The following is a 25,002-nucleotide window of genomic DNA, read 5'->3' on the forward strand; positions in this document are numbered from 1 at the left end:
CTTTAACTAAATCTCTGTCATGCTGTTTATTAAATAAGACTTGAGATTCCAAGGCTGCGGTGAAAACCTGTGAGCTCAGAGAGGCTGGGTAGCAACTAACTAACCCTGTCTCCTTGCTGGTGTCCCTGAAAGACCTGTGCTTCTGCTTTGCTAAAACAGAAAAACCTGTGCCACTCCAAACCCCAACCTACTACTTCCTGTGTCTCTCTATCTCTCCCAGATGCCCTCTGAGGCTCTGTAATTACTTTCTGTCAACTAGTTGCTAACTCAGCCTCCTGATCCAAAGTTAATTTTATTTAATCAACACAAATGCAAACATTGGCGTTCACAGTTGATCAATATCCCCCAACGGTAATCACAGCAAATGTCTACATCACATATTATCAATACTATTAAATTAATTTGCCAACCTAGTTACAAGGAGAAATTTGAGTTTTGACACTTAGAAACTGTGGATACATTAGCCAATCTGAGACTCATCTCTTTCTTATATAAATCAGAGGTGAGATTATTTATTTCATGAGGCTCAGGTTGACAATTAAATGGTGTGTACAATGTGTACATTGTGGCTTCTTGCTTTCTTCTCTTAATTATTCCTCTCTCCAGGTAGACTATCTAAAAGTTTCAGTTTAGAAATTTTGATGAAAGAAAGGTCTCCATTAACTCCATATCGTCATTGAAAATAGAATGTATAGGTGCACCCTTAGAAATGTTTACAGATTCTGTGTCATTGGGACCCAAATTCCAGTATTAGGCAATACCAGAGGTGACTTCCTAGATCTTTACTTCAATGTGATAATACAAGTTGTAAACCTGCTTCATTGTTGTTCTTGTTGTTATTTTTCTCTTATTGGTACTGGAGAGATTGCAAAAGGAAGTATTATTCATTTAAAAAATAATCTCCCAAGCCTCTCCATATCAAATCAGTGTCTTGGTGGCTGCAGAGATGACACAAACAGAGGTATTGTTCTTGCAAAGGACCTGAGTTCAATTCCCAGCTTCCGTGTCAGGCAGTAATTTCAGTAATTAACTGCCTGTAATTTCAGCTCCAGGAGATCTGAGCCTCGGACCTATGAGGGCACCTGTACTCAATTGCACTGGTACACACACACACACACACACACACACACACACACACACACACACACACACACACACACTTAATAAGAAATAATAAAATAAACACTTTCAAATGTTTTTTCATTCAATTCCACAGACACAGTCCAAGAGAAAAAGGTTAATTTGGGAAGATTTGGAGAACTTGAGGTCTTTTGTAGCATGTGTGTTCATAATTAACTTGAGATCTGAAACTGGAACTTGAATCTTGGGATTGTGCTTACGTAATTTAAGCATTTCTAAAAATGCTGACTGACTGACTCCGTTTTAGAACCCTCATGATGAGCTATTGCATTTTATTTTATACTCTAACATTGTATCATTGTGTAAACTATGCCTCATCAGGAAAAACATGAATACACCATAACCTATGTAAGCATTTACAATAATTTGCAGAGGAAAAAAAAACTATTATTTACATCCTGAGAAGTAGAAAAAAAAACAGTATAAATTATGAGGAAGATAAAAGGTTTTTTTTTTTTAAAAAAATCTTATTCCAAATTTAAATGTAGCCTGGCAGACTACACAATGTATGTGAGGCTTTGGAGAAATCTGGACTTGGTCCTAAAATGCATGCTCTAACTTCTGTGTGTATATAACTCCTATGGCCATATGACATTGGGCAAATTACTTTATCTGCCTCCCTTTCTGCATTGGTAAAATGAAAACGTAACCAAGACCTTTCTTAGGGGTTTCTGATGAGAATGGGATGGACAGATGGGCAATGCTCTAAGACCAGTGATACTACGATAAAATGTGAAGTATGACTGTGGTTAACAATACCAGTAGGGGTAGGGGTGCAAGTGAGGACAGAAATAATGGTAAAGAGAACCAGTGGGGCTTTGTGGGAGCAGAGCATGCATCTTTATCTAGAGAGGTAAAGGGTAGCCCTTGCTAAGATCCCTATGAAAATGTCATCCCATCTCTGTGGCTAATCCAGAAGGAGGTAAACAATGTCCTGGACGGTTGCTTTCGTGAAAGTTGCTTTCCTTTATTTTAAACGGAATCTTGTCTTTTGGATTGTCAAGCACAACTCTGATTAAATAGGTTTGACTGGAATAGTGATTTCAGATGAGTGTCTAAGTGTGAGTGGCATTAATAAGTGTCATGAGATGGGAGATCTTTTTAATGCCCTCCCTTTCCCTGTCAAGTGTTTCTAGAATAACATCCTAGAGGCCTAAACTATTCTGCTACTGTGTTAATTGGGTCAGCCTATTTCACAGATTCTTTGATCCAAAATTATAAAGGCTTCATCTTGAGTTCTACAATCTATTTCTTTTTCTGATTTTGACAAGTGACTTCCTCCTTCTCGGCATTAGTTCTTTTTTTACAATGAAATAAGAATTGTAATACAAGTTTCAAACAATTACTAATCCAATTAAATACAATCATAATTGCAGAGTAGACATGGTCACTAATTCATACTGCTATTATTAGCTTATTAAAATTATTGAGTTATTTGTTCTGGGTTAAATATGTGTGCTATTCCCTGGGTTAAAATCTGTGCAATTCCAGGAGACATTACCCTTAGTCTGTCAACCCAGAGTATAAAAGAAATAAAATTCACATTTCCTTTGCATACAATTCTTTTGTCATTGATATTTGCAAAGTCATTTTTGAAAGGATATTCTAGATGTAGCCACCAAGAATAAACGCCATTAAGTAGGTTGGGAACAAACACAAAGGAAAATGAGAACCTATAATAGCTAGGCTTGTCTTATGTAACTTAGATACCTGTACAGTGTCTGTGATGATAATTGTTAGATCAGATGGCTGCAAAAATGGTCTTTTCTCTTGCAGGAGAACCGGGGCTTCTCATTTCTCATGTGAATACGAAGAATCCTTTCTTTGGCTATGCTGGCTCTTACCGGCACACGAAAAGCAAGCTGCTCTTTGATGTTTTTAAGAAGGGAGATGTTTACTTCAATACAGGAGACCTAATGGTCCTGGATCACGAGAACTTCCTTTATTTTTGGGACCGTATTGGAGACACTTTCAGGTAGGAATAACACTGGATGCCCAGCTGGTTCTGTGCCTGTGAATCCCTCTTCTTGAAAAGTGCTGAGACCCTGCTTCTGTTATTTCAGAGCACACAGGGTCCTTTCATCACCACAATGATTCCCTGCCCAATGATTCACTCAACATCTGTTTCTAGAATGAACTGAGTTGAGTCCTGATGTCAAACTCCATAATTATTTTTAAAAATTGATCAGTCTATACCATAGCACTAGGGTATAAAAGCAGAAGCAACATGTGAAGGTAGTGTTAGGGTAAATAAGAAGTACTGTATGAAGCTGCGATTAAACAGAAAAGTCATTGGGTCATTCATTCATTCATTCATTATCTCATATTTCTCTATTTAGTGTTGTGGGGAGAATACATGCTACACATGCGAGTGACTTTGGGGAGTTGGTTCTCTCCTCCCACAATGTCTGTTCCAGGAATTGAACTCTGGCTTGGTGGCAAGTGCCTGTTAGGCAAATCCACTAGAGTCTGTTAAAGGGTATCAAGGATTTATTAAGATATAAAATGGGGGGAAATACGCCAGCTGTTGCCATCCTCCATTCTGCCATGTGATGGGGGTGTCAATGGAACTAGCAGTCCGGTTTCTGACCACCCTGAGAGAGAGAACAAGTGCCTCCTCCTCAGTCATTTAAGTCCTATAAGTCCTTTAAGCAGTCATGTTAAACACACACACACACACACACACACACACACACACACACACACTTCTATCAGGCCAGATACCCCAGGGTTATTGGCAGAATGAATCCCCACAAGTGCCTCCACTCCCTGAGCTGTCTCACTGGTCCTGAGATGATTCTTGATATAAGGAAAAGATTTTCAAACTGAGACTGCCCCTCTCCCCATTTTTACATTTTATTTTCTAATTTCTCAAGCTTGTCTTAGCCTTATTTTACTTTGTTATTCAATGACTATAGACTAGTCAAGAGCATAGAGTAATTATCTAGCAAAGGCTTGAATGAATGGATAAATAGGAAGTAAGTCAGTAGAATGTCCAATTCTCATTTTATAGTATTGTGTTCATTAAAATAACAGAAGTGAAGGATTCAATAGCTAGAGATTAAAGTGGGTTAAGATACTGAGGTAACTATAGTATTTCTTTCAATTCCCACTACCAAAGATAAAGTTTTAAACTTAATTGTTATTACTGCACAAAGTAGTGATTTTGTACTGATATATCCTCCTTATCGTCATTTATTTTTATGGCTCATTTAAAAAATACTTAAAAGTGAACAATTTATACCAATAAAACTCTAAGTTATTTTAACCTAACCACAGCTGCTGATTTTACTGAACTCTGAACAAAATGGCTTTTGCTTAGAAACTAGTTATTTTGGGCTGCTAGGTGCTTCACAGAGCCAAATGCAAGTCACTAAGACAACAAGGGGGAGCTGGCTCTTCAGATACTTGTGTTCTCTCCCTCAGATCTGTCTGTCTTTTAGGTGGAAAGGAGAAAATGTTGCAACCACAGAGGTAGCCGATGTGATCGGGAGGTTGGACTTCATACAGGAAGCAAATGTGTATGGGGTGCCTGTGCCAGGTATGTGGGTATCAATGATTTTGAGAATTATGAAAGAGAATGAGCATGTCCTCTTCCGATTATATTACTTTCTTAATTAATATGTAAAAGTCTGCATGTTAAAATTAATATTTTTAAATGTTTTCATCTTGCCTTGGCAAGCAATGCCCTCAAATAAGCTAAGAAATTTTATGGACACATTAAAGGAAAGGTACAGATAAATTTTCTGTTTTTGTATGTTTTTAGTCAGGAGCTATAAAATCTGGCCAGAGACTTACTGCTTGAAAGTAGCTGAAGCTGACCTTTTCTTTCTTGTTTTTTTGTTTTTGTTTTTGTTTTTTGTTTTGTTTTTGTTTTTGAGACAGGGTTTCTCTGTGTAGTTTTAGTGCCTGTCCTGGATCTCACTCTGTAGACCAGGTTGGCCTTGAACTCACAGAGATCCTCCTGGCTTTGCCTCCCGAGTGCTGGGATTAAAGGCATGTGCCACCGCTGTCCAGTTTTCTTGTTATAACATGTGTTGGGGCATTTCACTAAACAGGAACATGTTCTATTTTAAATGTTAAATAATAATACCACTTGTGATTGAAGTGTGTCCTTTTGTGCAAATGGCAGTGTTCTCTGTTAATGCTGTGGGTGGAAGGGTGACCAGGGACGAAGTGTCTGCTTTGCAGCAAAGGAAGGAGGGGACAAATTCTGAAACTGTCCCCGAGGACTGGAGAAATGCATCAGTTATCTGAGGTCTGCAGAAGTCATGACAGCAGTACGCAGTGTGGCCTGAGTCAAAACACTCAGTTTTCTTAGCTTCAAATATTCCCCTTATTTTTTTTTTCCACTAGTGATTAAAATGTACATTTTTGCTAGGCTCTAGTTACCTCTAAATAAATACTTTCTTTCTTAATATTTGTGTTGATGGGATGCAAGTTATACATAATTCATTGTGTTTCCATCCCACTGGTTTCATTTCTTTAGTACAGACAATCAAGTTTGGTCTTCCCTATTGTTCAGTTACTTCTAGTAATTACATCATATGTCAGGGAAAGACACAGACTCAATTTAATGCTACTGCTACATTGTTATCTCTGCAGGAGACTGAGTGTCTCTGTATCAATGAGAATGTGACCGGACTGACTGATTTTAGAAATTCACCTAAAATACATTGACTTTATTTCAATCTTTTCCCCAGGTTATGAAGGGAAAGCAGGGATGATTTCTATTATTCTAAAACCAAACAAGTCTTTAGACTTAGACAAAATGTACGACCAAGTTGTAACATCTCTACCAGCTTATGCCTGCCCACGGTTTTTAAGAATTCAGGTAATTTTATACCTTCAAAATTTATTGTCAAATGTAAGAGCCAGAACCAAGAGGTGGGTCAGCAGCAAAATACTGTTGTCTCCTTTAGACATGTGTGAATGTTATTGATATTAGTAAATTTTAAGAATAAAAAGCAGAGAGATGTAGAATTGATGCTATTTTTGAAGCTGCGTGTCAAGGAAGCATGATGAGGTCCTCGGTTTGTCTCTGTCCTGACTATGGAGTTGCCCTTTTCCTCTTCAGCTAGGACCTCGGAACAAAGTGATGCTCTCAGTGAGGGTGGCAAGCCAAACCTGTATCTTGCACATATCTCCTGAAGACAGTTGGAGCTATTTGCCTAAAATTAAGTTTTACCGAGTCAACCTCAAAGTGTTTGCAGGGTGTACACAGAGCCTGGAGCAATGTGTCTTTAAGCAATCCAAAACAAGAAAGAGCCTTTAACCCCAAATAAATGTGCTCAGGTTTTCCCACAATACAAGAGGGAGTGGACCCTCTGAGCACATTTATTTGGGGTTAAAGGCTCTTTCTTGTTTTGGATTGCTAGTAAAGAATGGTTTGAAAATAAATCACTCAACTACTGGGTAACTTTACCAGCTCAGTTACTCAGTTGCTTGGTTATTTAATACTGTGGCTCAAATACAGTTTCCCAAACTCAGTAGTTTTCCATTTTAACGTCATAACACACAGACTTTTTCAGAATATATTTGCTATATTACTATTAAGTAATGAGTGGAACAAACATAATATCACATCCATTTTTAAGACATTTGTAAATCAATGCTCACAGCCAAGCCACTTCTTTTCCAAGGTGCACATCGTCCAAATTTATTTGTTTCATTTGCATATTTTATGTATACTGTTTCAGATAATTTTCAGAAAAAATCTCTGAAATTATAAAGGCAAATAAATATGAAAAAGAAGTAACTTATATGTTAGTTGAAACTTTTGTTGATGATTAGCATTTAGTTGCAAGTATTAACACATACAGACATCCAACATTTCTTTTTCCCACCTTAACACAGGCACATCTGACCCAACCAGGATAGCACAATCCAAGTTTACTACCAATTTGCACATATTACTTGTGTACTGACATGTCATGTGCACATGTTTCCTTATACACCATCTTTTGTATAGCTTCTATATAGCCTCCTTTTATTTGTTTATAGATAGATAGATAGATAGATAGATAGATAGATAGATAGATAGATAGATAGATAGATAGATAGATGGATGGATGGATGTATATAGATATATATTCCTAGGCATATAAATACAACCTGCTCACTTGTATATACATTATTTCAGGGCTGACCACTTGGTGTTGGTTAACCAATTAGGGGACTCTTCCTTGGGGAAGACTATTTCATCCCAATCTCAGCATTTCTTAGTTGCCTATGGTTCTTAGTCTAGCTTTAGGACACTGTGAGATTTCCTCCTTCTTTGTTAGCATGTCTGTTGGTATCATCCATGTTCAGGTCTTGTTTAGACAGCTGTAAGTGTAACTTCCCTGACATTTCTAGGAGATGTGATCTCACAGCAGACATTCTGTTCCCCTGGCTTTTACAACCTTTCTGCCCCCTCCTTTGAAAGTGTTCCTTGAGCCTCAGGTGCAGGAGCTGTGTTGTAGATGGGTCTGCTGAAGCTTAGTACCACACAATCAAGTCATAGCTTTCTGTAATGCTTTTCATCTCTGACAAAAAGTAGTTTCTTTGTTGAAGGGCAAGAGGAGCACTTGTCTGTGGGTATAACTAAATATTTAGAATGCAGTTAGGAATGATGCTGATTAAGTAAGGCAGTGGTTGTAGGGTGTCCTCCAAGACTCATGACCTCACTAGCAAGTTGGACTCTCTAGGGTGCTGGATACATTTCTAGTAGAAGGCATGGTTTTCTTCTTAGTGAGCATGTCTTCAGTCCAGTTAGAGAGCCCTTGGTTAACACTAAGATATGAGTGCCCTTATGGCACTCTTAGGGTTATTGTGCCATGCTGGTCCTTGTTTTAGTTTATAGACCCCTTACTAGTTGTTGGTCAGGGAACCCAAAAGTTTTAAAACATTGTAGGCAACTGCTTTTGCCTCTCAGAGGTTGTAGGTAACTCCTTATGACTTAAGACACTGTATATTGCAGACACAGGAGCCAGAGAATCTGATCTGTATCTGGCCTGAAAGGCTCCTCTCTGAGGATTAGCTGTTATGGTACTAGAGGGTTCTATGGAAGCTTCCAAGGGAGGGAAGCAGCCAACAGTTCTACCCAGCTACCTTGTCCTTTCATGGCCACTCCCAATCTCCTCATCCTTCCTTCTGTTATCCCACGAGAAATATATCTGCACAGAATAGAACACAGATTTAGAAAGTAGCATTTTAAGCTTTTAATCCTATTTTAATTTATAATTTACTCACAGAAGCAGAAGCCATATTTTAGCATTGCATTATTCTAGTAACTAGGTCAGCATCACAAGCATTTAGAAAAATCTTTTAATATCATTAATTTTCCAAACAGAACATTGGCGATTACAGTTATGATTAATATTTCATTTGCTACAACTAACAAAAAGCCTATCATTTAAAGCATCATGCTCAGATCTCAAAACTGTATGCAGCAGGACTTGGTGGCACACACCTTTAATCCTAGCGCTCGAGGGGCAGAGACAGACGCAGGCGGCTCTCTTTGAGTTTGAAGCCAACCTGGTCTCCACAGTGAGCTTAAGGCTAGGAAGGACTACATAGCGAGACCCTGTCTCACAGAAATATGTAACAAATTAATTATAGTAATAAGTAATCTGAGAAAATACAGAACTAAAACTTACTTCTGACCACATGAATTAAACAAGTGCTTTGTGAAAAATCTAAGTCACATTCCTAACATGGTAGTTTTGCTCATAATAAACATTTTTAAATGTGACAGGACTCAATGTGGCTAAACTAAAACTAACTTTTTCCTTTCCTTCCACTCCAGAGACACAAATTACCAGAACCTTCTGAGAAAACTTGTATCATAAATTTTGTCTTTTAGAACTCTCTTATTACAACATTATACATTCATAATCTTGCTTTGGTCTTGATATGAGGTAGGATATGTATTTCAAACATGCTTAGTTTATTGATTATATTAATAATTATATATTCAATAAACTAATATTTCAATAAAGTTCACAGATGAATGAAAGTGTTTCATTGCCAGTGTTACATCAATACTAACTATAAAGAAGTTAATTGGATATAACACATGATAAGGAGATATGGCTTACGTTGTTAAACATTGTAATCATACATCGTAGCTACCATGAATACTAATAACTTGTCCCACTCACATCTGTAACTGTTTCCTAGGATAAAATGGAGACAACAGGGACTTTCAAGCTGCAGAAGGTACAATTGGTGGAAGAAGGATTTCATCCACTGAAGATTTCTGACCCGCTTTACTTTATGGATACCTTGAAAAAAGCTTATGTTCCACTGACCAAAGAAATTTATAATCAGATAATCTTAGAGGAGCTTAAACTTTAAGACTATTTTTATGGGACTTCAATGCCTTCCTGGGAAAGATGAAGGAAGACACATGATCTTTGATTGACCACCAGAGTTTTTTTATGAAAAAAAAAACTTTTTTATTTTTTATTTATGAAAGGGAGAGTTCCTTTCATAAATCAATCATGAGTTGGAAATATTATACACAAAGAATGAATTTGATATACCTAAGCTCTCAAGATCCATATATCCCAGCACAGTGAGCCATGAGAGATGAGATGTTCATCCTATGGTCATGTGACTGATGGGGGGGTGCTGCTCACAGCCCCTGTCCAGGATCCCCAGAAAGCAGCCTACAGCATAGCGTATGGTCACAATTCAAAGTACAGTGTTTCTGGATACATTTGGGAAGTAAAACCAAACAGGCCATAGTGTTACCACACGACTCTTGGACTGCAGGCAATGTGGTGTTTTACTCTGAAGCAGAGATGGGGAAGTAGAGTTCAGTTTGTACCACATTCCCTTCACAGACAAAAGTTCCTTGAGTTTAATAAGGTTTCAATTGGCTTCATCTCATATAAATTTCAGCTCATTTTTTTAAATTAGAAGACTCAGTACATAACTAAATACTTGCCTTAATATTGAAGATTTTAAATAATATGTAAGTAGTTAACAATCACTTAAAATACTTTCTAATATGTAAAGAATCTAATTTTAAATGGATAGTAAAACTTTTAATCAGTTTATTTTTATGTGTTCTAACTTGTTACTCAATAAAACCACCTTTAATAATATGTGATTTGGGTGTTTCAATTTTTTTTTATTTTAATTGTATGTTTGAGGGTGTTTTGACTGCATGTATATCTGTGTACCATGTTTGTGCCTGCTGCCCACAGAGCCTAGAAGAGGACATCAGATTTCCCAGAGTTGTGAGATGCCATGTGGGTGCTAGAATCCCAGTCTTTTGGAAGAACAGGCTGTGCTCTTATCCACAGGGCCATCTCTCTAGTACATTAATTTGGGTCTTTGTTGTGTTGATTTTAATTTTAAACTCCAACAAAAGGAACCTGACAATACATGTACTCATATCTCCTTTCTCCTAAACACACACTAAAGAGACAAACAAATGTGGAGATGTAAAAGGACAGAACAGGGAAACAGGTGAGCCCACATCCTTAGAACTGTTGGTCAGCTGTAGAAATGGAAGAAGACTAGCAATACATTTTCAAAGATCCATAGGGAACACAACAAGAGTGATACACAGAAGAGCTGGGCTAGAGCAGAACCCTGGAATTGCCACCAAGATCAGAGACAGAGCAGCCAGTCTGAACAGGAATGTGAGGAGTTACCTGAAACACGGGGTGCCATGGACAGTGTGGGGAACAGTGAGTTGGCTGCAAGCGGGGGAGCATTCCGAGACAGTGTTGCCTTTAACCTAGAACCACAAAATGTCCCTCAGTGTGTAGATGTAACCAACCGTCTTATTAAATAAGAAACACAGAACCAATGCAAAGAAGAAAGCCAAGAGGTCAGAGCTAAGAGCTAAAACCTTACCCTTCCTCCTGCAGTGGTCCTACCTCTCCGAATCAGAACCACTTCCTGTGTGTCTGTCTTTTTATAGTGTTTCTGTTCTGCCTTCTCATTGGTTGTAAACCCAACCACATGACTGCCTCATCATGGCCGGTCTGTATAGACCTCCAGGTTTTCTATGATTGGTATTGAGATTAAAGGCATGTGTATCCAATACTGGCTGTAGCCCTGAACACACAGAGACTTACCTAACTCTGCCTACCAAGTGCTGGGATTACAAACATATGTCACCACTGCCCTGCTTTCCTATGGCTTGCTAATAGCTCTGACCCCCGGGCAACTTTATTTATTAACATACAAATAACATTTGAATACAAATAAAATATCACCATATCGGTGAGGTGAAGTATCATCCATAGGGAAGTGGCAAGGACTGGTTGAGGCTTGAGTGTGGCCTTATCCTCCAAGCTGCCTGTGCTAGACACTTGGCTTCCAGGGTACAATGTTGAGGTGACAATGTTTCAGAGGCAGGGTCTGGTGGAAAAGATTTCAGTTACTGTGGTGGCCACCCTTGGAAAGGATTAGTAAGAATTTATAGTTCCCTCAGACTCCAGGTCATTCTTGAGAGAGTGAGTAGCTGTGCTTGGCTTCTCCTGAACACGCCTCTTTCTGTTGTCACTGCTTCTTCATAGTAGGCTACAGCCTAAGGGGTCCTCACTAGAAGCCAAACAGATACATCCATGTGATCTATAACTTTCAGCCTCTCAAACTGTCAGCCAAATAAATACCTTTTTTGTGTAAGTACCCACCCAACTTCAGGCATTTTGTAGTAACAACAGAAAACCCATTAAGTTATAAGGTCTTATAAAACAAGACTAAGAAGTAGAATAGGGTCCAACTAGATAGATGGCCCTGAACCTGTTAACCTAGCTCTCCAAAAGAAAATTTGCCTATTTATGTCATCTAAGAAATCCTGTATAGTGATAATAAAAGAAAATGGATGCATTTCCTTTATTAAAAATGTTAAGTGAGCTGGGTGGTGGTGGTACATGCCTTTAATCCCAGCACTCTGTGAATTCGAGGCCAGCCTGGTCTACAGAGTGACATCCAGGAAAGGCACCAAAACTATACTGAGAAACCCTGTTTTGAACCCCCCCCCCAAAAAAATGTTAAATGAATGTATAAGCCTCTATTAATGTTCACAACAGTATTATATTTACTATTAAGATTTTGCTTGGGATATGTGCTTTGCAGTTTGTACTTGTCCTTTAAGAATTAGAAATATGTTAGCATGTTTCTGCTAATTTCTAACTCCTTAAAAGCCAGGGAGACTGAACCGAGACAGTAAACAATGCATTTTTATAGCACTCTGTACTGTTACTGAAATTTGCCACATCCGTAGATGTTACGGGCAAATATTTGGAAGAGAACAATGCATTCTAGAAATGGGGGTAGGGATAGAAAGTGTCACAAGTGGGTAGAGCTTTGTACGAAGCTGCTGGAAAACACAGCAGATGAGATTGTGTGCTCAAAGAAACAGTGGGGAAAAAGGAAATGGCCTTACACGGTTGAAATACTTCAAAGACAAGAGAAGCCAATTATGCAGTAATCACACGTGGAAACCGAGGTGGAGCTGGGTGGAATCAGGACAGTAAATGATGAAAGTTACATCAGACGCTTCTGCATTCCCTCTGCTGGTGGGAAACGGCCATGAGCAGACAATCTCATTCCTGATTGAGGAAGGCAATGGGAACCAACACTACATGAATGGACAAAAGCAAGACCCAAGAAGGGCTAACATTTTTAAAGAGCTAAGCACTAGGAGAAAATAAATAGAACCCATCTTTATAGTGTATGAGTAGATAATTTCATTGACATTATTCACAGTTATACTGCATAAACACATACTTTCAGAAAAGTGTCTCAGAAGACTGCCATTGTGAATGTAAATATAAGCCTTAATATATAGAGATGGATTGTGAATGTAAATATGTCTTAATATATAGAGATGGGTTGTGAATGTAAATACAAGTCTTACTATATAGATATAGATGGATATTTTTATGAGAGAGGGTAGAGGGGGAGGAGGAGAGGAATCTAGTATCTAGTGATTTCAACTCTCTACTAGTTACCAAATTACTGGATGCTAGGCAACATGAAAATATCTCAACAAATTAATTATACTGGCCACATGAAATAATAATAGTCAAAATATGTCTGATTTATCAAAATAAAGAAGCCCAGACGAAGATGGAAAAGCATTGTATTTTAAACTCTCTAAACATCAAACCAGAACTCTACACCCAGTAAAAGTGTTCTTGAAATGAAAGTGGAGTGTGTCTTAGCTATGGAACCTTAGAAACGGCCAGGAAGCTTTGCCTGTAGAAAATGCTAACGTGGGTTTGTTTGTTTGTTTGTTTGTTTGTTTGTTTGTTTGTTTTAGGCAAATGTAAAATATGCTAAAAGGAAACTCCTCTCTTCAGTAAGTAAGAAATGAAGTTTTTGGAAAGGCACATATTGAGGTAGCTGTAAAGAAAATTTTCATTTCTCTCAATTTAAAATTGGCCTATAACTATCTAAAACAAAATTTATAATGGTTTGTCAGTTTACCATTAATGTACATGGAACGAACTGTCAACTAGCATAAGAATGAGAAATCTGATGAATACAGATGCAGATAACACATTGGAGAATATATCTGAAAACTGTCAACAATTTCAAAGAATGTAAAATAAGAATGAACTGTATTCCCATTACTACAAATTGAAAAGCACGGCTTTACAGGCACCGTGAGTGGGAGCCAAAATGGCTGCCACCTTCTCAAGGTTAACGTCTATGGACCTTTCAATGCATGTGAAACACTGACTCAGAAATTTTATTTCTAAGGCTAAAAGAAAATGGTAATGGGTCAGAATTATTGTCTCAGTCCCTTTAGTTTGGGATGGCATTATTAATAACTTTGAATATTGTAGATAACCTCAAATGGGATACAATTGTACAAATATTGATAGAATTCATACTTACTTGGGCTTCATGGAGTTATAAAGAACAATTAATAGGCTAACATGGCATTGAGTGATATTGTTAGGTTTAGATATTAATTATCCCTCAAAGGTTCATATGTTCATGGTGCAACCTGAAGCTTGTAGTGAAAAACTGTGAAACCTCTAGAAGGTGGTTGAAACAGAAGGAAGTTGGGTCTTTGGGGTTAGGCTTTTGGAGTCTTAAGTTAGACTCTTGCCTCTTCATCTCTTTCTTTGCTTCTCAGCTGCTAGGACATAAAAACATTTACTCGGCCGGGCGGTGGTGGCGCACGCCTTTAATCCCAGCACTCGGGAGGCAGAGGCAGGCGGATCTCTGTGAGTTCGAGGCCAGCCTGGGCTACCAAGTGAGCTCCAGGAAAGGCGCAAAGCTACACAGAGAAACCCTGTCTCGAAAAACCAAAAAAAAAAAAAAAAAAAAAAAAAAAAAAAAAAAAAACATTTACTCTAGGGCATACTCCCTGCCATGGGCTTCTGCCTAGCAACAGGCCCAAAAGCAAGAGTCAGTTGACCACTGTTCTAGTAAACTAAACCCCCAGGAACAATAAGCCCAAAATAAAATTTTGCTCCTTTAAGTTGATTTGTCCCAGGTATTTTGTTATAGTAGTGAAAGCTGATTGGCACAAATGCCTACTGAGGTACAATTTTTTAAAAAATACATTGACAATGCAAACATTTGGAAAGAAAATTTCAAAAATATTAGTTAAATGAAAAGCTAGTATAATATTAGTTGAGAAGAGAAGAGTTTTTATTTTATAAACTTTATTATTTAAAAAATCCTTGCAAATAAATAAAAATATCACACACTAAAATTAACCAGACCCAAAGTCTACACATCTTGAACTTCTATACAGTTAGAATAGGAATTAAGAAAGGAAGCTGTGTTGCTTTACATTAAATTGATCTTATACTTTTAGTGATGAATATTTTTACATATATATTATATATAATTATATTTGATTTGAGAGGAGAAATTTTACTCTCTTACTTTAAGCCTTTTGTACTGTTTGAATTTTATAACTGTTTAAGGTGCACATTATGTCTTCAATACCATTATCAAAGGGCATCAGTTTCCTTAGGGAAAATACAAGAAGTTGAGTAAGTGACATTATAGGAAATAATTTTAAGACATTACTTTTAGTTTGTCATTAATTTTCTCAATGTATTTTACTTACCCATAGATTCATCAGATTTTGACATATTCAAGAATTAAGAACACCAATGGGATGAGTTTTTAAGATATGATTTTTAAATGAGTAGTAACTATCAGCATCAACTTGAAGAAAGGCACCCTTCTCATTTAATTCTCCTCAATTTTAACTAAAATTTTAAATCAAATTTTTAATGTAATTTAATGTAATTTAAACATTCAAGACGCTGCTTCTGGGCGGGTGAGATTGCTTAGTCAGGGAAGTGCCTGCCTGCCTCTCAGCAGGAAGGATGGGCCCAATTCCCAGAACTCATGTGAACAAGCCAGGGGTGGTGACAGTGTTTGCAGTCCCAGCACTGGAGAGGTGGAGGGCAGGCTAGCCAGCCTAGAGCCTCTATGCCAATGAGAGACCCTACTTCAAACATCAAGAGTGGAGCCTGGGGTGGTATGGAACACCTTTAGTAACAATACTCAGGAGGAAGAAGCAGGCAGATTTCTTTTTTTTTTTCTTTCTTTCTTTCTTTTTTTTTTTTTTTTGGTTTTTCAAGACAGGGTTTCTCTGCGTAGTTTTGCGCCTTTCCTGGAGCTCACTTGGTAGCCCAGGCTGGCCTCGAACTCAAAGCAATCCTCCTGGCTCTGCCTCCCGAGTGCTGGGATTAAAGGCATGCGCCGCCACCTCCCGGCTTGCAGGCAGATTTATTTGAATTCAAGGCTAGCCTGGTCTACAGAGTGAGTTCCAGGACAGCCTAGGCCTACAGAGAAAGCAATGTATCCAAAATAAAAATAAAAAAATAAAAAAAATACAGAGTGGAATGTAGGGCAAGAGGTCTGAGCTCACTTCCACGTTTGGAAACTTACCAAAACCCACCAATTCCGAGCATGAAATCCCACCAATCTCTGAGCTCGGCTTGAAATCTTACCAATCCCAACCCTGGAAATCTCCACCTTGGAAAACAACTCCACCAAGAAACCCTATCTACGCCTGTATTCTGCTGCCCTGCTCAGTTTCATGTTGCTTCTTACCTGACCAGAGGCAACCACCCTCTCGTGTGTCTTTCTCAATAAATCTCTTGTGTGAGGTTTATTGTGCATTGTGACTTGGTGGTATTCCTTGGATCCCAAAGATACCTTGCCAAAGTACCTTTTCCTTTAGAGCTGTAACACTTTCACTGGGGAAACCTCCACTCCCCGCTTCCCCCCCAGAGCTGTAACTCTCCAGTGGGGACCCCTCAGAGCTATAACACATAACATCTCCTAAGTTGCAACACCCAAAGTTGTCTTTAGGCCTCCACTGACTTGTATATACATAAACACCCTTTAATATCCACAAATTGACATGTGATCACATATGCGCATGCGTGCACCCACCCACACATTCACAGACACATGGAGCATGCACGCGTGCGCGTGCACACACACTGCTTCTTTGAAAGCTTGTCACAAGTGCGACTATTTCACCAGTGAGGAGTTGTAGTGCCATGACTCCAGCCTCCTTGCTAAGCAGCCCTGGCAAATATCATCACTGGCAGATTAAAGAGCAGCATTAAAATGTAGTCTTAAAACTGTCTGTGGAGTTTATGTTATGAACTTGCAAAGCTTTCCTTACTCAGAACACACGCTTCTTGGTTTAGAGAAACCGCCACCTCCCTCTGTAAACTGTGGGACTCTAACTCTTTTAGAGGTCAGGCCCAACTGTGCAGCTGCTAACGACACCATCTCACACTTTAGCCATGCGGTGACATGGCTGAAGTCTTGAGTGACTTCAGTAGCACATCTGACCTGGTGAAGAGCAATAGCGCTTCCTTCTTGTAATTTCAAGAACAACTGAAATCTTTATCATCTTCAGGCCCTGCCTTCAACAAATACCAGATGTTTCTCAAAACTAGAGGGTGGAACAAACCATTTTTGCAATTTTTAAAATGTGTGCTTCTGGGCTTTACCAGATTTGTGGAATCCAGTGCTCAGTGTCTTGTAAATATTTCTTTGTGACAATAGCTCTAGAATTCTCAATTGTGCTTAGTCTTGTATTGTATCCTGCTTCTTTACTCTAAACCACATTTTTACCTACCTCTCAAACTTTCTGGCTTGGCGCAAGGAGAAGAGCAGGCCTACAGCTTCTTCTTGGGTAGACATGCATGGCCACCGATTTAGCTGTTTATGTTTGCTAGCTGCAGTCTGGGGCACTGGCTTGTAATTTACCTGTTTCTGACAGCAGGAAGGGTCTATAGTTTGTTTGGTTTTTTGTTTTGTTTTGTTTTTTTGGAGGGGGAAGGTCCAATTGGAATGCCAGAGAACAAAGTAACAGTTAAATGTGTTTAACACTCAGCAGTTTCAGCAGCAAACTAAATCAGCCAGAAGAAAGGTTTTGGGAACTCAAAGTCGAGTGATTAAACCATCATCCAAAGACCAATGAGTGAAGCTCCTGCAAAGCCAACCATCTGTGCTATGGGAGCTCTGTAAGAAGGGAAAGGAGATAGAAAGTTCAGTTAAGTAAATGATGTCTGAAAGCCAGCCAAACACTGAAAGAAATCAGCATCCAGAGCCAGGAAGCCCCAAGGACATAAAAGAGATGCGCTGGATCATGTGCCCATTAAATTGTCAAAGGTCAGACAAAGAATTTTGGAAGCATCGGGGGTAAAGTGACTTACAAGGGAACTATCTGAAGCCATGGCGCCCTGCTTTAACTGTTTGCGTTCAGACACCCTACACTTCCATTTCTCTCTCCATGATATGCTTTCAATGCTCCAGTGTATACCTACTTAAATACAGCTCAATGACAGCTAGTTTCAATACGTGTGTCTTGTCAAGTTAAGTCAGGACACTACTATTGAAGACTGTGAGCAGACTTACGATTTAGCAGAAACTGCAGGCCGAAAGGAAGGGGGATGGTGTATTGAAAAGGCTGACAGAAAAGTTTCCAACAAGAGCACCCTACTGGGCAAATGTGTCCCTCGGCAGCAGCAGCAGCGAAAGTGGAATACTTTCTTAGTCAAACAGTATCTAAGGAATTTCATCCCTGTTAGACCCGTCTTCTAAGAGAAGTTCTTCCAGTTAAGGGATGCCTCGAGAACACACAACAGCACAGAATTCAGGGGGAAACATAACTCTATAAGATGACATTATAAAATGGTGATAGACAAGTTACTTTCACTTCCAGTATAGACTTTAAAAGACACAAGCATTAAAAAATAGCTGTCATTAAGCTGTTGTAACAGAGACACAATTTAAGTAGGTATACTTGTAACGTTGAAAGTATATCATGTGGGAGAGAAGTGAAAGTATAGTGTCCAAATGCAAGCTGTTAAAGCAGGATGTTACTAGTACAGTATATATGTATGTATGTATGTATATATATATATATATATATATATATATATATATTCGTAAGGATAGTAAAGTATATAATATCCTGGGTGATATGAGCACATACTGGTTCTCAGTATGTGACCTAGGCTGACCTTGTATTCCTGGAAATTTCTTAGCCTCAGTCTTCAACGTGCTAGAATTACAGACATATCTCTCCACATCTCGGGTAACTTTTTAAAAAAGTGGCTTTTGCATTTTATTAAACAAAGTGTCAAAAACATAAAAGAAAATGGACACAAGACATAAACACATAAAATTGAAAGAAAATAATTCCTTAAATGTATAAAAAACATTGAGCTTTTCATAGTTACAGGAACTCATGAAATACTTTTTGCTTCAACTCTTACCAGATTGGAAAAAAGAATTCAACAGTCGGCAAGGAAATGGAGAAATTGAGGGGTTTTTTTGTTTTGTTTTGTTTTTTTGTGCATTGCCCATAGTTCATAACTTTATAATCAAATGGAAGTCAGTTTAGCTATGCCTATTGTATTGGTTACTTTGGTGTTGCTGTGATAAGTCACCATGACTAAGCCAACTTTAGGAAGAAAAAAATCACTTTCGCTTATAGTCCAAGAGAGTCTATCATGGCAGGAAGGCACAACAGCAAGAGGCAGGCGTGGTGGGAGGATCAGGAGACTGAGAGGTCACATCTTCAAAGGCAGGCAGAGGACAGAGGGCAAACCGAAGTGGCAGACAGACCCAGTGATGTAATTCCCCCAGCAAGGTTTCATCGCCTAAACCTCCCAGGCATCTCCGCCATCTGGGAAACAAATGTACAGAGCCTGTGGAGTGCATTTCTCTTTCAAACCACTTGTCCTAGTCAGGGTTTCTATGGCTGTGATGGAAGACCGTGACTGAAGTAACTCTGGGAGGAAAGTATTAGTTTGGCTTAGCCTTCCACAACACTGTTTATCATTGAAGGAAGTCAGGACAGAAACTCAAACAGGGCAGGAGCTGATGCAGAGGCCATGGAGAGGTGCTGCTTACTGGCTTGCTCTCATGGCTTCCTCAGCCTACTTTCTTATAGAACCACCAGGTTCTATACTTTCTTATAGTCCATCCAGGAACACCAGCTAAGTGATGGCGCCACCACCCACAATGGGCTGAGCACTCCCACATCAAATGCCCTCCAGCCAGATCTTATGGAGTCATTTTTCTCCTCTCAGGTGACTGTAGCTTGTGCCAAGTTGACATAAAACTAGCCAGCACACCACCATAATCAACACTGTAAGAAAACATATCGTTCAACCAGCAATCTCATTTCTGGGACTTTATTCAACAAATTTACCTAGACTTCTATTGGCAGAAATATTTAACAGGCCATTAATTTAGGAGTTTACATAATACAACAGTATTGCTAGATACTAAGAGGGCTATTTCAATAAATTATAATACATTTAAAGTGCTATTAAAGTTTAGTGGCTTTCTGTGTACTAATTTTGGAAATATCTCCCACACATATTATGAAAACAAAACTTCGGGTACAAAGGTGTAGTGGAGACCACAAAACACTCTAGATAGCTCATACTTTTGATCTAGATCCCCCACAAAGCCAGAGAGCTTTTGCATTACTTGAAAAATGAACCAAAACAATATTCATGGGTATGGACTGCATTTCTTTTTAAAGTCCTAGGGGAATGAAATCATGTCATATTCATGTAATAGGATGGAACTAGAAGTCACCATGTCAAACAAGTAAATCAGATGCAGAAATACAATGCCTGCTTATTGTTTTCCATGTGTGTTAGCATAGGGAGGGGAGTGACCTAAATGTAGCATAAGGACTACTAGAAAATGTGTATGGACAAAGCAAAAAGGGATTATTTTGGAGTAGATGCCCTGGGAATTCCTAAAACTGATCTACTGAGCCTCTGGAAGCTTTACTGATCCAGCAGTTTTGTGTGACAAAACTTTTCCTGAGGAGACCCAACACACACCACACACACACACACACACACACACATACACACACACACACATACACACATACACATACTCACACACACATACACATACACACACACACATACACACACATATACACATACACACACACACAAGCTCACACACACATACACATACACACACATACACACACACATACATACACACAGGGAACCCATAACAGACCAAAGTACCAATACCACCAAACCCAACTTGGTGAATCAATAAGTTTTATTGGGGTTACAGGAGTAAGGGTGAGGGACGACTTATAGAATAAATGACCCAAAGACAGCTGCATCACCAAAGCTTACCCAGCATGGGTGACAGCTCACAAAGCTGAGAATGTGGAGCCCACCGCACAGCCTGAAGGCCACTCAACAGGTTGGAAAGTGTCTTTTCCAAGTGAGTTTTGTCTAAACCCCTTCCTGGCAGCTGGTTTCTGCTTCTTCCAGGCAGCTGGTCTGGCCTCAGAGTTTTCTTGCCAGCTTAACTTGCCTGAGAGTCTTTTTTTTTTCTCTAGCTTTGATTGTTTACTCTGGCAGGGAGGGGCCTGGTGAATCTGATCTGTTTTAGGGACTTTCTAAAGCTATTTGAGTTGTTTACCATCATGTTTAAGGAACTTCCCTGCTGGATATGTTTCAGTCTTGAAGGAAACTGTTACACACCATTCCACCTCTTTTTCTAGCATGCATATATATAATTGTCCCTCTTTTGTAATGATCCCGAGCCTTGGAGGGGGTGAGTACAGCATCACAGTGTAGTCACAATCAGTCACTTGTTCTCCAGAGCATTACCAATGGTTATGAGTTGAGGCTCACAAAAAAGGTGGGTGACCTAGGAGGGTAAACACATTATGTTTAGGAAGCATTTGACAGGCACATCGCATCCATCTAGTAAAAACAATAGAAGGTGTTTTTCCATTGGGACCTATGAGCTTTTCATCCACAGGTTTTTGCCCTGGCTCACAGTACCAGATGCGAACTCCTTCTTATGGAGTGGGCCTTAAGTCCATGCAGAAAGGTGGTGGTTTTGCCCATGGTAAGATAACTGAGTCACTAATGTGCAAGCAGGCACATCCTGCCTGGCAGGTTGATACTTTAGCATATAGGGTCCATAGCCAAGCAAGAGTGTTGGTGGCCGTTGCCCACCAGTAGTCGTCTCCTTAGCCCCTTCTGGCATTCTGAAAGCAAGCCAGCCAGCATGGTGGGTGTTTCCAGTTCAGTCGCAACTTAATGTCTGCATGCCATGTAGTTACGGCATGTGCATGTAATGTCTTTAGCGACAGAGCCCTATCTTCTAGTTGTGTGTGCAACCAACAGCAGTATCAGTAGCCTTTATGGTTTGCAGGTCTTCAGGGACTTTCCTACCAACAGCTTACAGGAATGTAGCCCACCACTAGCACGAGGTTTTTATTTAATAACCTTATGGCCTTTAGGAGTGTCCTTTTTCACCCATGTAGGACACCTTTGGGAATATTTTTTAATTAACCCACCCCAGTAGGGTTATAAGGTAGGGGGAAGTACCATTGCACCTGTTTTTTCCTCCAATGGCTTTTTAAAAATTTGTTGTTGTTGTTGTTGTTGTTGCTGTTTTTGAGACAGGGTTTCTCTGTGTTGTTTTGGTACCTGTGCTGGATCTTGCTCTGTAGACCAGACTGGCCTCAAACTCACAGAGATCTGCCTGGCTCTGCCTCTCAAGTACTGGGATTAAAGTTGTGCGCCAGCACCGCCCGGCCAGCCTTTTTAAATTTGTAAAACACTCCGAAGTTAGCATCATCTTATCTATACAAAAAGCCTTTCTTAGAGGATGATCAGGACAAAGCAACATCCCAATCATGATCCCATAACAAGCAGTGGGGTTACAAAGCTAATCTTGGTGAGGTACTCTGAAAATCTATCTATCCTCAGCAAGCGTCAGGTGACTCCAGTGATTCACAACTAAAAGGATACTGAAGTTAGACACAAGCAAAGTCCAAAACAGCTTGGAAAGGTTCCATTTATTTGTATTAATTGGTTTCTCACAGGTCAAGGTTGGCTACAAAGCATGGATAGGAGGCACTAACTCAATTAACTGCCTGTCACCCTCAGTCGCTTTTTCTGAGCCATTACATTTTTATATCTTGGCTCTTTTTGGAGCCTCCCTACATTTCTCCACCCCTGATAAACTCAGTGGGCCTGACTTAATCTGCTCAAAGCTATTCAGGGCCAAAGGTTAGCTTAGCCCTGCTCTCTTCCCTGCTTGTCCCTGCTGGCTCCCTGAGTCAGAGTGACCCTAAGTTGGGACCATGGCGGTAACCATAGCTGTTGCCTCTCTGCTCACCGTTCCCTGGATAGGCAAACCATTTCCTAGCATAACCTTCTGCTGGAAGGAAATGTACCCTCCTTAGTCTGGGGAGATAATTACCACAACGGTGACAGGCATGATTGTCTTAACCTGTGTCGTTTTATCATGGATGTCTTTAGTAAACTGCCCTCAGGCTTTAAGCCTTCTAGGAGCTCCTTAGCACATAGTTTGACTTTGATCTTCTTTCAGCTCAACTCAAGTCTTACCACATTTTTCTTTAAGTAACCCAGACAGATCCCTTTATGTTTTATCTTTTTTTTTATCCCCTCTAGGTTGTTCTCTCAATTTATGGATAATATTTACAAGCTGTCTCAGTTACTGAGATCTGTCAAAGCCTTCCCTACTTTACAGAGGCCTTGGCCCACCAAAGGGCTCAGCAAAGTCAGTGAAGTACCTTCCGTAACTGTCTCCAGATCCCTGCTCAATCATGTTTTTTTCAACTGATTTTATTCATTTATTTTACATCCTGACCACAATTTTCCCTTCTCCTTTCCTCCCATTCCTTCCCACTACCTCTCCTCTGCCCCTCCCCCAGCCCACTCCTCTGTTTCTGTTCAGAAAGAGGCGGGCCTCCCATGGGTGTCAACAAGGCATGGCATATCAGTTGAGGTAGGACTAAGCTCCTCCCCTCATATTAAGGCTTGGTAAGGCAACCCAGTACAAGGAATAGGTTCCCCCAAAGCCTGCCTTTGTGTCAGGGACAGGCCCCACTCCCACTGCTAGGAATCCCACAAGTAGACCAGCTATATAATTGTCACATCTATGTAGCGGGCTTCAAAATCCTCTGTGAACATAGTTTTATTTGACCCAGTGGACTGTGGTTCAAGCACTGCTTCTTTCATTCCTAGTTTCCTTAATAGTGTCTTTAATTTTCTATGATCTTCCATTCACAGGCATTTTTAGGGACTTCAAATGGAAATAAATGAGTGTCCCTAATGGCACTAATAAGGTAGTCCATCAGGAACTGACTTCCCTCATATTATCATAGGTTATGCAGCCTTTGCCTTTAGGTAGTTTGTTATTTATTTATTTATTTATTTATTTATTTATTTATTTATTTATTTATTTATTTATTTATTTTGCATTAAGCATCACCCAGTTTTCCTGTATCCGTAGCAGACCGATCCCATCTGCTCCCATATTCCACTGCCTGCCTCACAAGCCTGGCTGTGACAGGCTCTTTCATTTCTTGCTTAAAAGTCTTCCCTGATTTCAGAAGTTCAGGGGCTGAGTATTTCCTGATCACCCTGGTGTTTTGTACTGGACCACTGTCAAGTTCCTCATCTGTCCTTGGGATCACAGAATTTTCCTCTTTTTCTAATACAGGTCTGACTTGAGGGCTAGCTCTACCGCTTTTACCACCTCTCTTCAGTCCTCTCATTTATCTAACGTGTCAAATCCGAGGCTAACGTGGAGGATGCTAGCAAATTTCCCTTTCTTGTTCCAGTTGCCCCTTTACACAAACAAGTTCCTGCCTGGCCATCATCTCAGCCTCAGATGCATTTCTAAGTACACACAACTGAGGCCAGGCAACCTCTGCTGCTGCTTGCTGACAAGTTTGATCCTGCAAAATTTCCTCTAAACCTTTAACTGTTTTTTTTAAGCTCCTTATTCACATCATGCACCTCCACCCATCAAACAGACATGCTACTCCCTACCACATAGATCAAGACTGCCTCGCTGGGATTCCTCCCACAGACCCTCCTAATCTTGATGGCTCATCCTTAGTTGCATGCCTCACTATCTTTAGCAAGAAACATGCAACTGCTGTCATAGCACAAAGGCACATAAAACACATGCCATACAGGAAAAGACAACTGTACCAGAGTGTTCGCCACAGATGCTCTCCCTTCAGACTTTTCAGCCACAGTTGCATGCCTTGCTACCCAAAGCAAGGACTATGCACTCACCACTCTCCAACTCATCTTTGGTTTTGTGGTGTCCCTGTTTGGGTGCCAATGATGTTGTGTTCCTAGAGAGAAGCAACACACAGATAAGTAGACCAAAGTACAGATACCATTCAAATCCAACTTCGTGAACCAATGAGTTTTATTGGGGTTACTTACGATAGTATGGGTGAGAGGTGGTTACTTAATGCAGGAGAAATGTGTAGAGTAACAGGCCAAGGGAAAAACACCTTGCCCCTGGCCTGACCCTTAGCCCTCAGACTTGGAAAACCCCATCCCC

The 25,002-nt window shown here is 39.8% G+C and overlaps 1 protein-coding gene across 2 annotated transcripts in view; it reads left to right on the plus strand.

The window, feature by feature from the left end:
• Slc27a6 (solute carrier family 27 member 6) overlaps window positions 1-10,233 on the plus strand; it is a 46,210-nt gene extending 35,977 nt beyond the window's left edge. Inside the window, exons 7-10 of one of the 2 annotated variants that reach the window (XM_042264125.2) lie at window positions 2,917-3,115; window positions 4,584-4,681; window positions 5,844-5,974; window positions 9,304-10,233. In XM_042264125.2, the coding sequence (XP_042120059.2) occupies window positions 2,917-3,115; window positions 4,584-4,681; window positions 5,844-5,974; window positions 9,304-9,480 (605 nt within the window). In that variant the 3' untranslated portion in view covers window positions 9,481-10,233. The remainder of the gene's footprint in view (window positions 1-2,916; window positions 3,116-4,583; window positions 4,682-5,843; window positions 5,975-9,303) is intronic. The other variant, XM_076555291.1, reaches the window with a different exon arrangement.
• The last annotated feature ends 14,769 nt before the right edge of the window (window positions 10,234-25,002 follow it).

Source organism: Peromyscus maniculatus, chromosome 19 (genome assembly GCF_049852395.1).
Source record: "Peromyscus maniculatus bairdii isolate BWxNUB_F1_BW_parent chromosome 19, HU_Pman_BW_mat_3.1, whole genome shotgun sequence".
In the NCBI taxonomy this organism is placed as follows: domain Eukaryota; kingdom Metazoa; phylum Chordata; class Mammalia; order Rodentia; family Cricetidae; genus Peromyscus; species Peromyscus maniculatus.